Consider the following 14,720-nt stretch of genomic DNA (forward strand, 5'->3'; position numbering starts at 1 on the left):
TTTATTATTATGTACTTTTTTTTTTTTTTTGAGCTGGAAATCAGAATATTAAAATGATTTCTGAAGGATCATGTGCGTGGAGTAATGCTAAAAATTCAGCCTTGAAATCACAGGAATAAATTATAAATAATTAATTATTTAATTATAATATATAATTTTATAGTCTATATATTATTGTAATTATTTAATTAGTATGAATTGTGAGATAAAAAGTTGCACCTTAAAAAAATGTAAAATTATAAATATATATATATATATACACACTACCGTTCAAAGGTCTGGGGTCAGTAAGACTTGTAATAGTCTTTAAAGAAGTCTCTTATGCTCATCAAGGCTGCATTTATTTGATTAAAAATATAGAAAAAAAAACAGTATTGCAAAATGTTTTTACAATATAAAATAATGTTTTTTATTTTAACATACTTTAAAATAGAATTTATTCCTGTGATGCAAAGCTGAATTTTTATCAGCTGTTACTCCAGTCTTAAGTGTCACATGATCCTTCAGAAATCATTCTAATATGCAGATTTATTATTAGAATGATCAATGTTGGATAATATCAACAGTTGTGCTGCCAAATATTTTTTGGAACCTGTGATTTTTTTTTTTTATTATTTTTTTTTTTTTTCAAGATTCTTTCATGAATAAGTTTAAAAAGTACAGTGTTTATTCAAAATATAAATATTTTATAACAATGTAAATTATTTATAACTTAATACATCCTTGGTGAATAAAAGTATTAATTTTTTTTTAAAAAAAAAAAAGAAACAATAAAAGTGTACTGACCCCAAACTTTTGAACGGTAGTGTATATATATATATATACTTATATAATTTTTATTGTAATTACTTATTATTGTATTATTTAATTTATTGTTTCATTAATGTTTTTGTTGTAGTATCAGTTCAGTAGAAGTATTGAGATATTTTTACTCAGGTATTGAAGTCAAAATTTTGGTATTGTGGTATTGGTATTGTAATCAGGAGAGAAATCTGCACAGATTAAGCACCATTTACAAGCCAAAACAGTCCAAAATGGCTCTAAACAAATATGTGACTGGATTTTGATGTGAGAGACATCAAAAAAAGGAAGTGTTATTATAGATTAAAAAGGCTTAATGATGTATTTGTTTCTTACAACATGCAGCAAGATGTTAATTGATGGACTGTTTATCAGCTGTTTGGACTCTCAGTCTGACGGCACCCATTCACTACAGAAGATCCACTGGTGATCAAGTAAAGGAATGACATTTTTTCCAAATCTGATGAAGAAATAAACTCATCTACAAGTTGGAGCAGCATGACTATGGAAAACAAAATAATTTTGTAGCATGCATTGTTAATTAGCATTCTAGGCTCAGCTCAAGAAAACTAGCCGTACTGAAGGCATTAGTCTGAGCGATCGTATTGAACTCGTACTCTCGTTCGGTGATTAAGCGATGTTAATCTTGTCATTGTAAATCAGCTGATTTCTGTCAGTGCTCTGTTCTCTGTTAAGTCCGTCAGATCACATTCAACCAGCTGTTCAACAGCTCTCCTTTTATCCTGAATATTTCATTAAACCCCTTCAGACGGGGGAAAGTCAGCCGTTCGTGGCAGTAGCGCTGTTTTACGAGGCTTGTCTTCTCCGCTTCCACGTTTATTTGATCTCGTGAATAGAAAACAACTTCCGCTGTGGATGTGTGTAATGCGGTCGGAGGCGTAGTCGCTCCGCTTGAATCATTATTAGGCTTGTTTAGATCAGGTTGCTTTTCCTGTTTTACAGGGCTTGAATATTTAATCATTCCAGCAAGCTTCATGTTCATAATACGGGATTTTTTTTTACGCCTATTGTGTTTGCAGTAACGTAGGAGGGAATCTTTCAAGACGTCTGCTTCTAATGAAGCAGAGGATCATTTGTTTGTCTTAATTTTTGGCATTTGCTTTGCTGGAGAAACTCGAGTTTCTCATTTCTTTAGCGGATTAACCTCACATTGTCATTCATGTGTGGCACTTTTGATTAATGATTAAATGATGAATATGCATTAATTTCTCCCAATTTACTGGTCAATTAAGGAACGGAAGTCACTAATGGGGCTTTTTTCGGCCTTTTGTGACCATCTTGAATAACATGCACAGCTCTTTCATACAGCAGCAGATCATAATGTCTGTAAATGTTAAGATCTGAAAATGAAGTCAGTATGACTTGTGTAGCTTTGTGTGAGGAACAAATTACGCCATCAAGTCTTTATTTAATGGCCTTCTCTGTAGCTCTCGATGTTTGTGATGACGAGACATGTGAGAAGCAGTGGCGTCAGTGCTCTATTTTTGTCTACATGACTTTTATTGTCTGTTTCAGAGCTTTAGAGAAGGAGATGATTATCAGTGACTACTTAGGGTGTGATTTATTATGGATTTATGGACTACTTAGGGTGTGCGTTTTTTTTTTTTTTTGATCTTTGCAGTGTAAATCCCGTTCGCTTTTGTTGTATTAAAAACAAAATCAGACAAAACAAAGTCCTAAAACCTTACTGTTTTTAGGACTGAACGATTAATAAGAATAAAACTAGAATATGGCTATAAAATTTGTAAATATTTACTTTTTAAAATAACAGTTTTCTATTTGAATACATTTTAAAATGCAATTTATTTCTGTGATCAAAGCTGAATTTTCAGCATCATTACTCCAGTCTCCAGTGTTACATGATCCTTCAGAAATCATTCTAATATGCTGATTTGCTGCTCAAGAAACATTTATTATTATTATTATTATCATCATCATCATCATCAATGTTTATTTATTTATTGGGGAAAGAAATTATAGAAATTAATACTATTATTTAGCAAGGATGCTTTAAATAAATTCATGATTAGGGCATTTATAATGTAAAAAAATATTTCTATTTTTATTATCAAAGAAACCTGAAAAAATTATTCTCAGCTATTTTCAACATAATAATAATAAAAATAATAATAATGATGATGAATGTTTTTGAGCTGCAAATCAGAATATTAGAATGATTCCTGAAGGATCATGTGACTGGAGTAATAATGCTAAAATTCAGCTTTGAAATCACAGGAATAAATTACATTTTAAAATGTATTCAAATAGAAAACAGTTATTTTAAATAGAAAAAATATTTATTAAAAAATTACTGTTTCTGCTGTATTTGGATCAAATAAATGCAGGCTTCGTGAGCAGAAGAGTAAAAAAAAAATGTAAAAAAAACAAAACTTTTGACTGGTAGTGTATGCAATAATAGAACAATAATAATAGAATAATATAAATTATTAGTTATTTTACACTATTACAATTTTAATAAGAGTACAATGTTTATTTTAAAGTACAATGTTATTGCAATAGTAATATATTGCTTTATTTTTTTTTAATAATAATTATATTTAATATAATATTTAATCAAAACTGCACAGCCCAGAAGTAGCACAGAAAACCTAGAGTTCTTTTTTTATTTTTTTAAAGAAAAAGGAGGGATTTGAAATCTTTACAATGCAAAATTTTTATATCACATTTTAAATCGCAATTGCAATTTGTTTCACAAATTAGTTTTTTAAAACTATTTATTTAAACTTTAAGACTTATTTCAAAATTAATAAATTAAGGCATAAAAATTACAATTGTAGTTTTATAGCTGTACTGTAAAATAATTTACAGTGCATTTATAATATATAACGATAATAATAACAACAACAAAAACAACAACTACTACTGTTGTAATGTCATACATTGTATAATGTATGGTGTAATTTTTTTTTATTTAATGCTAATAATAATACTCAAAAATAATGTTAGTCATATTGATATAACTTACAATATTTTTGTCAAAATTGTGCCGTTTACAAACAACTACAGCAAATCTGCAATTTAATTTGTGTCAGAAAATCTTTTTTTTTTTCCCCTCCAGAATTGTTGTCAGTAACAAAACATGCATTTGGAACGACATATTGGTGACAGCTTTCCAGTTTTAGTGTTTATTTTTTCAAACTATTAACTTTTAAGCAGCATCAGCTGAAGACTGTCCCTCTCGGAGTCTTTTAGTTATATAATAACCAGATGATTTTGGGTTGAAGCAGTCATGCTGGTAAGCGGTGACGTCATTGTTCTGATCTGAACCTGTGGCTATTTCTGTGTCCTCACAATATCTGCATGCAAGGCTGTTTGTGAATTATTTTCAAGGGCTGCTTGATAGTCAAGTGATTACTCATATTTCTGATCAGTCTCCCTGAATCGCAGCCTCTATTTCTCTCTGTCGGTCTCTCTCCTGCGGCGTGGTTTATCTGGCTGTAAACTCTTCTTGAACCCGTCAGCATGACCGCACATGCGCCGTATCACGCGCGAACACCACGTCACGCTCCGCTGACGCCTGCCAACAGATCGCTTCTCATTCACCGCTCACTTTAGCTCGCCTTTCACTGAACGGGTTGAAATCTAAAAATATAAAGTGTTTGATATCAGCTCAGGATTCTGAAGCGCACTGAATAGTGTCAGTTTTACTGACTGACACTGAGTATTGATTGTTTTTTGCTGAGCTTTTTTCTTTGGAGGACGTTTTGCCCCAGTTTCTCTTGTGTTTGTGTGTTCAGAGGGTTCAAAGTAGCAGAAATACAGTTTTCCTGAGTTATTTAGGGAATGCTGGTGTTTCTTAAGAGCTTGTGATTTGACCTGAGTTTGTTCAGAAACGTTTATCTGCCGGATCGATGAGTCGATGAGTTCACTGCACTCAGTCAAAAGGTCAGAATAAACATAAAAACTGGTGAATCTTACAAAAACATGTCCAGGTTGTTGTTGTTGTTGCTTTTGTTTTTTTGTTGTTGTTTTTTTAAAGGAAAAAGGCTTTGTTTTGCATAAAATAATTACTCTATATATTACGTTGTAGTAATTTATTTATATTTATTTTTGTATTTTTAATTAATGTTTTATTTATTCTTTTAAAAACACTTTTTATTGGACTATTTATTTAAATTTAAATATTTATATAAAATCATAGCATAGTTTAACTAGTTGCATCTATTTGATTATTTAAATAATCATTTTCAAAATGCAAATTCGTTACAGTCAGTATAAAGTGGGTCATTGTGAAAAGTTAAATTTACTCTGTTAAAATGTATGAGCATGGTTAAAATATGGTTAGCTGTTGAACAAGTATTATTCAATTAGCTAAAAAATAGAGACTGAAATGCATTGGATTTATTGAACAATATACTTTATTTACTTAACTTATTAATTTATGTTTGTATTTGTTTAAATGCTTATTTATATAAAATCATGGCGTAGTTTAACTAGTTGCATCTATTTGATTTTATTTAAATCTTGTTCTCAAAATGCATTTATTTCAGTTGCTTACAATCAGCATAAATTGGGTCATTGTGAAATGTTAAATGTATTTATTTAAAACATGAACATGGGTAAAATATGGTTAGCTGCGGAACACGTAATATTTAATTAGTTAAAATATAGAGACTGAAATGGATTGGATTTATTGATAAATATACCTTTTTATTTTATTGACTTTTTTATATTTGTTTAAATGTTTATTTATATAAAAAAAAAATCACAGCATAGTTTAATTAGCTGCATCTATTTGATTTTATTTTAATCTTATTTTAGGTTGGATTTAGATTTACATTTGGATTGGACAGTTTTATACTAATAAACCTAATGTAATGCATTATTATTATTATTATTATTATTATTTTATGCACTCAAAAAATGTAATTTTATTTGAATATTGATAGTTTTAAAATGAATTTATTGAAATTGCTTAGAATCACCGTAAAACTGTTCTTTGTGAAAACTATTTTTAATCATTTAAAAAGTATGAACATGCTTTAAATATGGCCATAAAATTTTCATTAATTTTGTACTAAAATTTTAACATGTAGGGCTATTATTTTTAAATAAACCTGAAAACAAAACATTTTTGTAACTTTAAATAAACTGAAATAAAATGTAAATAATAATTTTAAAAAATACTTAAAAATTTATAAATGTGTGTGTATGTGTGTGTATTATATATATATATATATATATATATATATATATATATATAATTCAAATTATTATATTTACTTTTACATTGAACTAAAACATTGTATTTATTAATAATAAATATACTTTTTTAAATATTTGTTTTATTTTTATATTTATAAATCATGGTATAGTTTAACTATCTGCAATCTATTTGATTTTATTTAAATCTTATTTTTAGATTTAAATCAGTTAACTGTAAAAAAAAGAAATATAGAAAATATATATATATATATATATATATATATATATATATATTCAGTTAGAAAGTATGTACATGGGAAATATTGCTAGCTGTAAAACAAGCAATATTCAATTATGAAGCTGAAACATTTACATTTATTAATAAAACTTTAAAATATTTGTTTTATTTTTATATTTATAAATCATGGCATAGTTGAACTATTTGCATATATTTTAAATTATTTAAATAATTTTAAAAAAACATTCATTCAAATTGTTTGTACTGCAACACACTGGATTTGATGAGAAATATGCTTTTTATTGTTTGTTTTAATTTTTTGCACTCTACTAAGAATCTTGTTTTAATCAGTGTATTTGTCATTTTTTAGTACAAATATGTAAACATTCCTCCAGAAAACAGTCAAGACTGATTAGTTTTTTTTGCATGCATTTGTAAGCAAGCAGCAACGCTGGTAATTCAAGGATGATGTAATGTTTCTTGAAGGCGCAGACAAACAGAGTAGTAATCAACAACATGTTCTTGCTGTCTGTAAAATGCCTTCCAAGGCGTTTGGCGCATCAGAGTCAGTGTTTGTTCTTATAGATGTCACACTGATATGCAGTGAATCTGAGGCGTGTGTGTGTGTGTGTGAATACAGGGTCTCTACAGGGGCCGTATCTCACTATAAGCGGCGTGTTTGCAGGATAAATGTGTGAGGGTCTCCGACGCTGGCCGGACGCCCAGCACACGCTCTCGCTCTCAGACTCTTCCATTACTACCGCAGCTATAGTTTACAGTAAACGTTTTCTTTAGTCTCAGCTCTTGATCCTCACTTGTTAAGGTCAAACTCTCAGCACTTCTTTAGTCTCTGAAATCTTCCACGCCTGTCTCAAAGTTTTTCTTTGAGTACATACACAGTGTCTGAAGCGGATGCCAGCGCTGACGCCCCCTGCTTGTTGATCTAGAACAGCAGTTTTTGTAGTTTTTTTTTTTTTTTTTTTTTTTTTAGTTCTGCTGTTAAGATCAAGACCGTCTGTATTTAAACCTATGAAAGTAGGTTACAACACTTGTAGGACCTGTAGGAAATTAAGTCTTAAAAATCAACTTGCCTGTATCACTCAGAAAATATTTAGGCCTAAATTTAGGATTTATGCATATAACATGCATTTGGATTGGAAAAGGTTTTAACAAACTAATAATTTTAATGTGATGCATTATTTGTCAGTCATACATGAATGAAACAGATTGTATTTATTCACTCAAAAAACACGCCATAGTTGATTTAATTATTTCATCTATTTATTTATTTTTTAATAATCATATTTTCAAAATGCATTTATTGAAATAAAAATGACTACATCTATTTAATTAAAATCTGTGACAATGTTTCAAATATGGCTATAAAATTTCCATCGATAACAGAAAACAAAACATTTCTTACTTAAAATAAACTGAATATATAATTAAATATATATATATATATATATAATTACTATAATAAAATAAACAAACAAGTGGTAGACATATAAAAATAAAAAGAACAAAAAATGACCAAATTAAAACTAATAAAATAAAATAATAATAATAAAAAATTATTTCAGTTACATTTTCCAAAATTCCTGTTTTAATTTATTTTAAGTTAATGTAATAAACTAAAACTAAAATAAAAATTAATAACAAGTAGACATATAAAAATAAAAAGTATTAAAAATGACTAAATTAAAACTAATAAAATAAATTAATAAAATAAATAAAATAAATGAATAAAATTAAATAAATATTAAAATACAATAAAACTTTTACTAAAATTCAAATAAAAAACATTTTAATAAATATTAAAACTAATAAAACTGTTAATAAACTTGAAATAAAAATGAAAAAAAAGCTTCAACATATTAATTAAAATGTATTAACTTATTTTTAAAAAATTATAAAAATTAGTAAATGGTGTATTAAAATTAAACCATTAACAAACAGTTATACATAAATGAAACTTATTAACAATTTGCATCTGTTTAAATTTAAATAAATGCATTTGGAAAAGGATTATTCCATTTGCTTAAAACCAGCATAAATCTGTTCATTGCAAAAATAAATAATTTTATTTAAAAAGTATGAATTTGACTAAAATATGGCTGTGGAATCCTATTCAATTAATTCAAACATGCTGGTTATTGTGCATTTAAAACACATTCAGTTTATTAGTACTATTACAGAAATGTGACCCATTTCATTTACAGTATATGACTGACAAATCACATCAACTGTAATGCAAATGCATGGGAATTTTATATGTAATCCTAATGCATAGGCCTAATTTTGCATGGCTTTCTTCACTTTTATAGGTTACAGTGTTGTCAATGTGTGTGAAAGCTCAACACACACCTGCTGCTGTGATTGACGGGTGTGTTTGTTCGTTTGTACCATCTGTGTGAGTGTATGCGGGTCAGAGGTCATCTGAGGTCACGTTAAAGCGCTGACGCGGCGCCGCTCCTATGCTCAGCTGCGGACGGACCCCGAGGACTCGTCCCACGTGTCGGCGCTGATGACTTTAACGAGTGAATAAGTTAGGCAGACTCACCGTATGCTCCCTATCAGCACTGATCACAGCTGCAGATCAACACAAACACTGATTCACTCGTCACACACATTCACGCTTACTGTCTGGAATACAGCACACCTGAGAATAATTACTGATATTAAATTAGATAAACTGTGTAATGTGACACATCATTATGTATATTCCTACTTGTGCTGTATTCTTAAAAGAAAGTGGTAGCACTTTAACTAATGTTAACAAATGACACCTTATTGTAATGTATAAACATGAAAAAACAAGTAGCAATACATTACAGTATTTATTCATCTTTGTTAACATTAGCTAAGAAAAATACAGATCATTGTTAGTTCATAGTGCATTAACTAATGTTAACAAACACAACTTGTGAATTTAATAACGCATTAGTAAATGCTGAAATGAACTAACATTAATAAATGCTGTAGAAGTCTTGTTCAATCTTAGTTTGTTAACTAATGTAGTTAACTAATGTTACTAATGAAACTTATTGTAAAGTGTTACCAAGAAAATTAATGCTGATTAAGTGTGTGTTAAATGCAGTAGTCCAGTTCTGACTTTTTTTGTTTATTTTTTTTTCACATTATATAAATATGACAACCTACTGATGCTTAATTTGGCTGCCATTGATTTTAATCAATCAATAAAAATATTAAAATTATATCATAACATTAAAGTAATTCTAATGGTATCAGTGAAGTGTTTTAAATATTAAAATGAAAATATTTTTTAATAATTATAAATTAATTGTATTAAAAGAACTTTTAAATTGCCTTACATTAACTTTGTTTAACATTATAATATAATATTATTCTATTTTAATTGATTAAAATAAAATGATAATAGTATTAATGTAGTGTTTTAATTATGAAAATATATATATTTTTAGTTATTATTATAAAACTAATTGCAATAAATAAACATTTAAATTGGTCTACACTGATTGTTTTTAATGTTATGATATTTATTATTTTAATTTATTGATTAAAATGTAATTCTAATAGTATTAATGTGGTGTTTTAATGATTAACATTAATGTATTTTACATTATTATTATTATTATTATTATTACACAATTACATTAAATTATTATACAATTACATTCTATTATTTTAATAAATTAATTAAAATAAAATTATAATAGTATTAATGTAATGATTATTAAAATATATTTTTAAATTATTATTTTACAATTAATTGCAATAAACTAAACTTTTAAATTGGCCTACATTTATCGTTTTTCATGTTATAATATTTATTATTTTAATTTATTGATTAAAATGTAATTCTAATAGTATTAACGTGGTGTTTTAATGATTAACTTTAATAGATTTTATATTATTATTATTATTACTATAAAATAACATTAAAACAACTTTTAAATTGGCCTACACTGACTTTGTTTAATGTTACAATATAATATTATTCTATTATTTTAATTAATTAATTAAAATAAAATTAGAATAGTATTAATGTAGTGTTTTTAATTATTAAAATATATTGTTTTTATTATTATTTTACAATTAATTGCAGTAAACTAAACTTTTAAATTGGCCTATACATTGATCATTTTTAATGTTATGATAATTATTTTAATTTATTGATTAAAATTCAAATAGTATTAGTGTAGTGTTTTAATGATTAAAAATAATATATTTTAAAATTATTATTATTATAAAGTTACATTTAAAATAACTTTAAATTGGCCTACATTGTTTAATGTTATGATATGATATATTTCATTGTTTTAATTGACTGATTAAAATTTACTTCCAATAGTATAAGTGTTTTTATATGTTTTGTTTTATAATTATTATACAATTAATTGCAATAAAATAACTTTCAAACTGGCCTACATTGACTGACTGTGTTCAGTGTTATATAATATTTTAAGATTTTAATTGATATGTATTATGCATAATTTTAGATTTCTTTAAAAATATTTAAACAAAAAGCATTATTTCATTATGCACTTATTAAAGTCTCTTTATATTATCTGCTGGCCTGAGAGTATTATTTATTTGTGTGTAACAAAACCTAAAGTTTCTGTAGTTTAAGTCAAGCACCTTTTACCTGCAATGATCAAGCCATTTATTCATCGAAGATGCATTTATGCACTTTGCATTCATATATGCTTCCTTTGGAAGTCTAGATTCATGATGGGTCTGCACAGACCTTCACTAAATACACAGGGATATTAGTCTGCATTTCAGACACACCCTGATTGTAAACACTATCTGGTGCAGCGTGAGCAGCTGCTGCCCTCTGCAGGCCATCACATCCATTACAATTCATACACATCTGTGCATCCATCTGACCACAGATCTACAGATTTACATCTAGTATTCATTTCTGTGAGCTTTTACATATCACATACTACAGCAGAAAGTTATTAATACACCAAGTAAAAAACAAATTGTCACACTTGCTTCAAAATAGACTTCACCACATTCACATCCCTGATGTTTTCAGCAGCTGTTTTAACTGAACAATAATATGATCTGTGCTACTGATATGTTAATTTCAAGACTTGTGCATGTGTATATTTAGGCTATTTAATAATATTATTTTAATATTTAAGTGATTTACATGTAATTCTAATAGTATTCATGTAATATTTTTAAAATTGTACAAATTTTAAGTTATATTGTAAATCAAATTATGAATCAGCACTAGTGTCAATTATTCAATATTTTCATATTTTAATTAAATGTAATTTGAATCATATTAATCAGTTTTATATTAAGTTATTTTATATTATAAATTAAATTAAAATTTTAAATTGGCACAAGGGACAATTATACATTTTATTTAATAAGTATAATAAATAAATAATATAATTTTAATACTTTAACTGATTAAATGTGATTTGAATAGTGTTAATATTTTAATTGTTAAAATAAAATTATACGTTTATTTATAATTATATATAATAATAAGTATATATAATTTATTTTATTTTATTTTATTTATTTATTTAAGCAGTGGGTTGTCTTATTAAGATTTGAATATTGTTCCATATAACAAGTTTTATTTTTAGATTTTTAAATTGGCATATATTTATTAATACAATGTATTAATTAATACTATGTGTAATATATTCTAATATTTTAAATTGATAATTTGAATTGATTTAAATGAATAAATCAGTTAAAATAAAAAGGCACTTGAAATTTGATTTATATTGATGATCTTTTTTTGAATCTCTAGGTGATTATTGAGGTGACTGAGATGCTACACAACGCCAGTCTGCTGATCGACGACATTGAAGACAGCTCGAAGCTGCGGCGCGGTTTCCCGGTGGCTCACAGCATCTACGGCGTGCCGTCGGTCATCAACTCCGCCAACTACGTCTACTTCCTGGGCCTGGAGAAGGTGCTGACGCTAGAGCACCCCGAGGCCGTGCACGTGTTCACCCGTCAGCTGCTGGAGCTGCACCGCGGCCAGGGTCTGGACATCCACTGGCGGGACACCTACACCTGCCCGAGCGAGGCCGAGTACCGCGGCATGGTGCTGCAGAAAACCGGCGGCCTCTTCGGCCTCGCCGTGGGCCTCATGCAGCTCTTCTCCGACTGGAAAAGAGATCTCAAACCGCTTTTGGACACTCTGGGACTCTTTTTCCAGATACGGGACGACTACGCCAACCTGAACTCTAAAGAGTACAGTGAAAACAAGAGCTTCTGCGAGGACCTGACGGAAGGCAAGTTCTCTTTCCCCACCATCCACGCCATCTGGTCGCAGCCTGAAAGCACGCAGGTGCAGAACATCCTGCGGCAACGCACTGAAAACGTGGATATCAAACGCTACTGCGTGGACTATCTGGAGAAGGTGGGCTCGTTCGCTTACACCCGTCAGACGCTGATTGATCTGGAAGCCGAAGCCTATCGGCTGATTGCCGAGCTTGGAGGGAATCCCGAACTGGAGGCCTTGGTGCAGCACCTGAGTCACATGTATAAAGAGCCAGAGGGCGGAGCTGCAGCCGGCCAATCAAAACAATGACTTTGCACTGTGAATGAACCTTACTGTTACTCTGACTCCACAGCAAATTGCCTTTAGTCCAAAGTCTGTTGTTTTGTCTCGTTTATTTTTCACGCCATTGTAACTGACATATAAAATGTAACAGGAACTCAACTGGCCTCTTAGAAATATTTTGTTCAATATATGGTCTTGAAATTAAAATGTACTGTAATCGCCATCTAACGGTGGACAGATGCTACTTGTTTTATTATGAATGACAACCGTAAACAGTCAAATACATTTAAACAATGCATGTAATTTCACCACAAAATCAAAGCAAATACATTATTTTGCCTGAAGAACGTTAAGTCAATTTGATATATTTTTGACTATTTTCATGACAATAATTTGTAATAATAATAATAATTATTATTATTGATTTAAAGTAATAATAATAAGTATTATTATTATTATTATTACAATAATACAATTGTCTTTTTTTTTTTTTTTTTTGCTTTAATCAATCTTGTTTTTCCCCTTATTGTACAATTATTTTCATGACAGTAATAACAACAGCTAATTTTATTTATATTATTATTAATAATAGTAACAATTTAAAGTAAAAATAATAATAATTATTATTATTAATAATTTAAAGTAATATTATTATTATTATTATTACAATAATTGTCAGAAATACATTTTTACTTTACTAAAAAAAACAAAGATTGTTCTCATTTTATTAAAGTAAAAATGTATTTCTGACAATTATTGTAATAATAATAATAATAATAATATTACTTTAAATTATTAATAATAATTATTATTATTATTTTTACTTTAAATTATTACTAATATTAATAATAATATAAATAAAATTAGCTGTTGTTATTACTGTCATGAAAATAATTGTACAATAAGGGGAAAAACATAAGATTGACTAAAGCAAAAAAAACACTGACATTATTGTAATAATAATAATAATAATAATAATATTATTATTATTATTATTATTATTATTATTACAATTGTCAATTTTTTTTTTTGCTTTAATCAATCTTATGTTTTTCCCCCATTGTACAATTATTTTCAAGACATTAAGAACAACAGCTAAATTTATTTATATTATTATTACTAATAATAATTATTATTATTATTAGTATTATTATTTAAAAATTGTCAGAAATACATTTCATAAAATTTTCATAAAATGACGACAATTGTACATTTTGTACAATTGCCATTGTACAATTATTTTCATGACAATAACTTGTTTTATTTATGTTATATTATTATTTATTATTATTATTATGACTACTACTACTACTACTACATTTAAGCATCTGTTGTGCTGCCTTTAACAGTATTTAAATCAGCATATAATATTGGTCAGTGTAATAGAGTGAACATCTAATGGTAATCACTACTGTGAATAATTGAGATGTCAAGACACAATATTTTGGAGGCAGAATATTCTTAATTGTAATATTTTTTACAAGAAAAGCATTTAAAAGAACTGTATACAATTATTTACTTTTTTTATGATTTTGGGGGTGAAATGTGACTTGGACTTTTTGTTCTCATTAAAATATTAAATAAGAGATAAATGTGTTTGCCAGGTGAATAGTGTAACGGCATCTAAACCCTTGTCCTGTATTTTTGCTGATTGGTGTTATATCACATGCTGTGATAGTGACAAAGCCTTACGTTCACCTGTGGACGCTTTAACACTCCTTAAGTCAAGTTCATGTTCTTTTACATTTTAGCAGTTTTTGTTTTTGTGATGTTTATGATGGTCAAAATTACAGATGGATCTGTCACTTGATGCTCAAATACCTCTGAAACAGTGAATTGAGATGAGATCTCACGTTTGATGTATAACAGGTCACTGGGTTTTACCTTTGAACAAATGTACTGTTATGTGTGCGTTCATCAGACTCATCCTGTATATGCAGTTCTTTTGTTTTGGATGTTTTTTTA

The 14,720-nt window shown here is 28.0% G+C and overlaps 1 protein-coding gene across 1 annotated transcript in view; it reads left to right on the top strand.

Annotated features, from left to right (window-relative positions):
- ggps1 (geranylgeranyl diphosphate synthase 1) overlaps nucleotides 1-13,180 on the top strand; it is a 33,801-nt gene extending 20,621 nt beyond the window's left edge. Inside the window, exon 4 of the mRNA XM_051126622.1 lies at nucleotides 11,994-13,180. Within this exon, the coding sequence (XP_050982579.1) occupies nucleotides 11,994-12,782 (789 nt within the window). The 3' untranslated portion in view covers nucleotides 12,783-13,180. The remainder of the gene's footprint in view (nucleotides 1-11,993) is intronic.
- Nucleotides 13,181-14,720: the final 1,540 nt, after the last annotated feature.

The sequence above is a fragment of the Labeo rohita genome, chromosome 13 (assembly GCF_022985175.1).
Source record: "Labeo rohita strain BAU-BD-2019 chromosome 13, IGBB_LRoh.1.0, whole genome shotgun sequence".
NCBI classification, from domain to species: domain Eukaryota; kingdom Metazoa; phylum Chordata; class Actinopteri; order Cypriniformes; family Cyprinidae; genus Labeo; species Labeo rohita.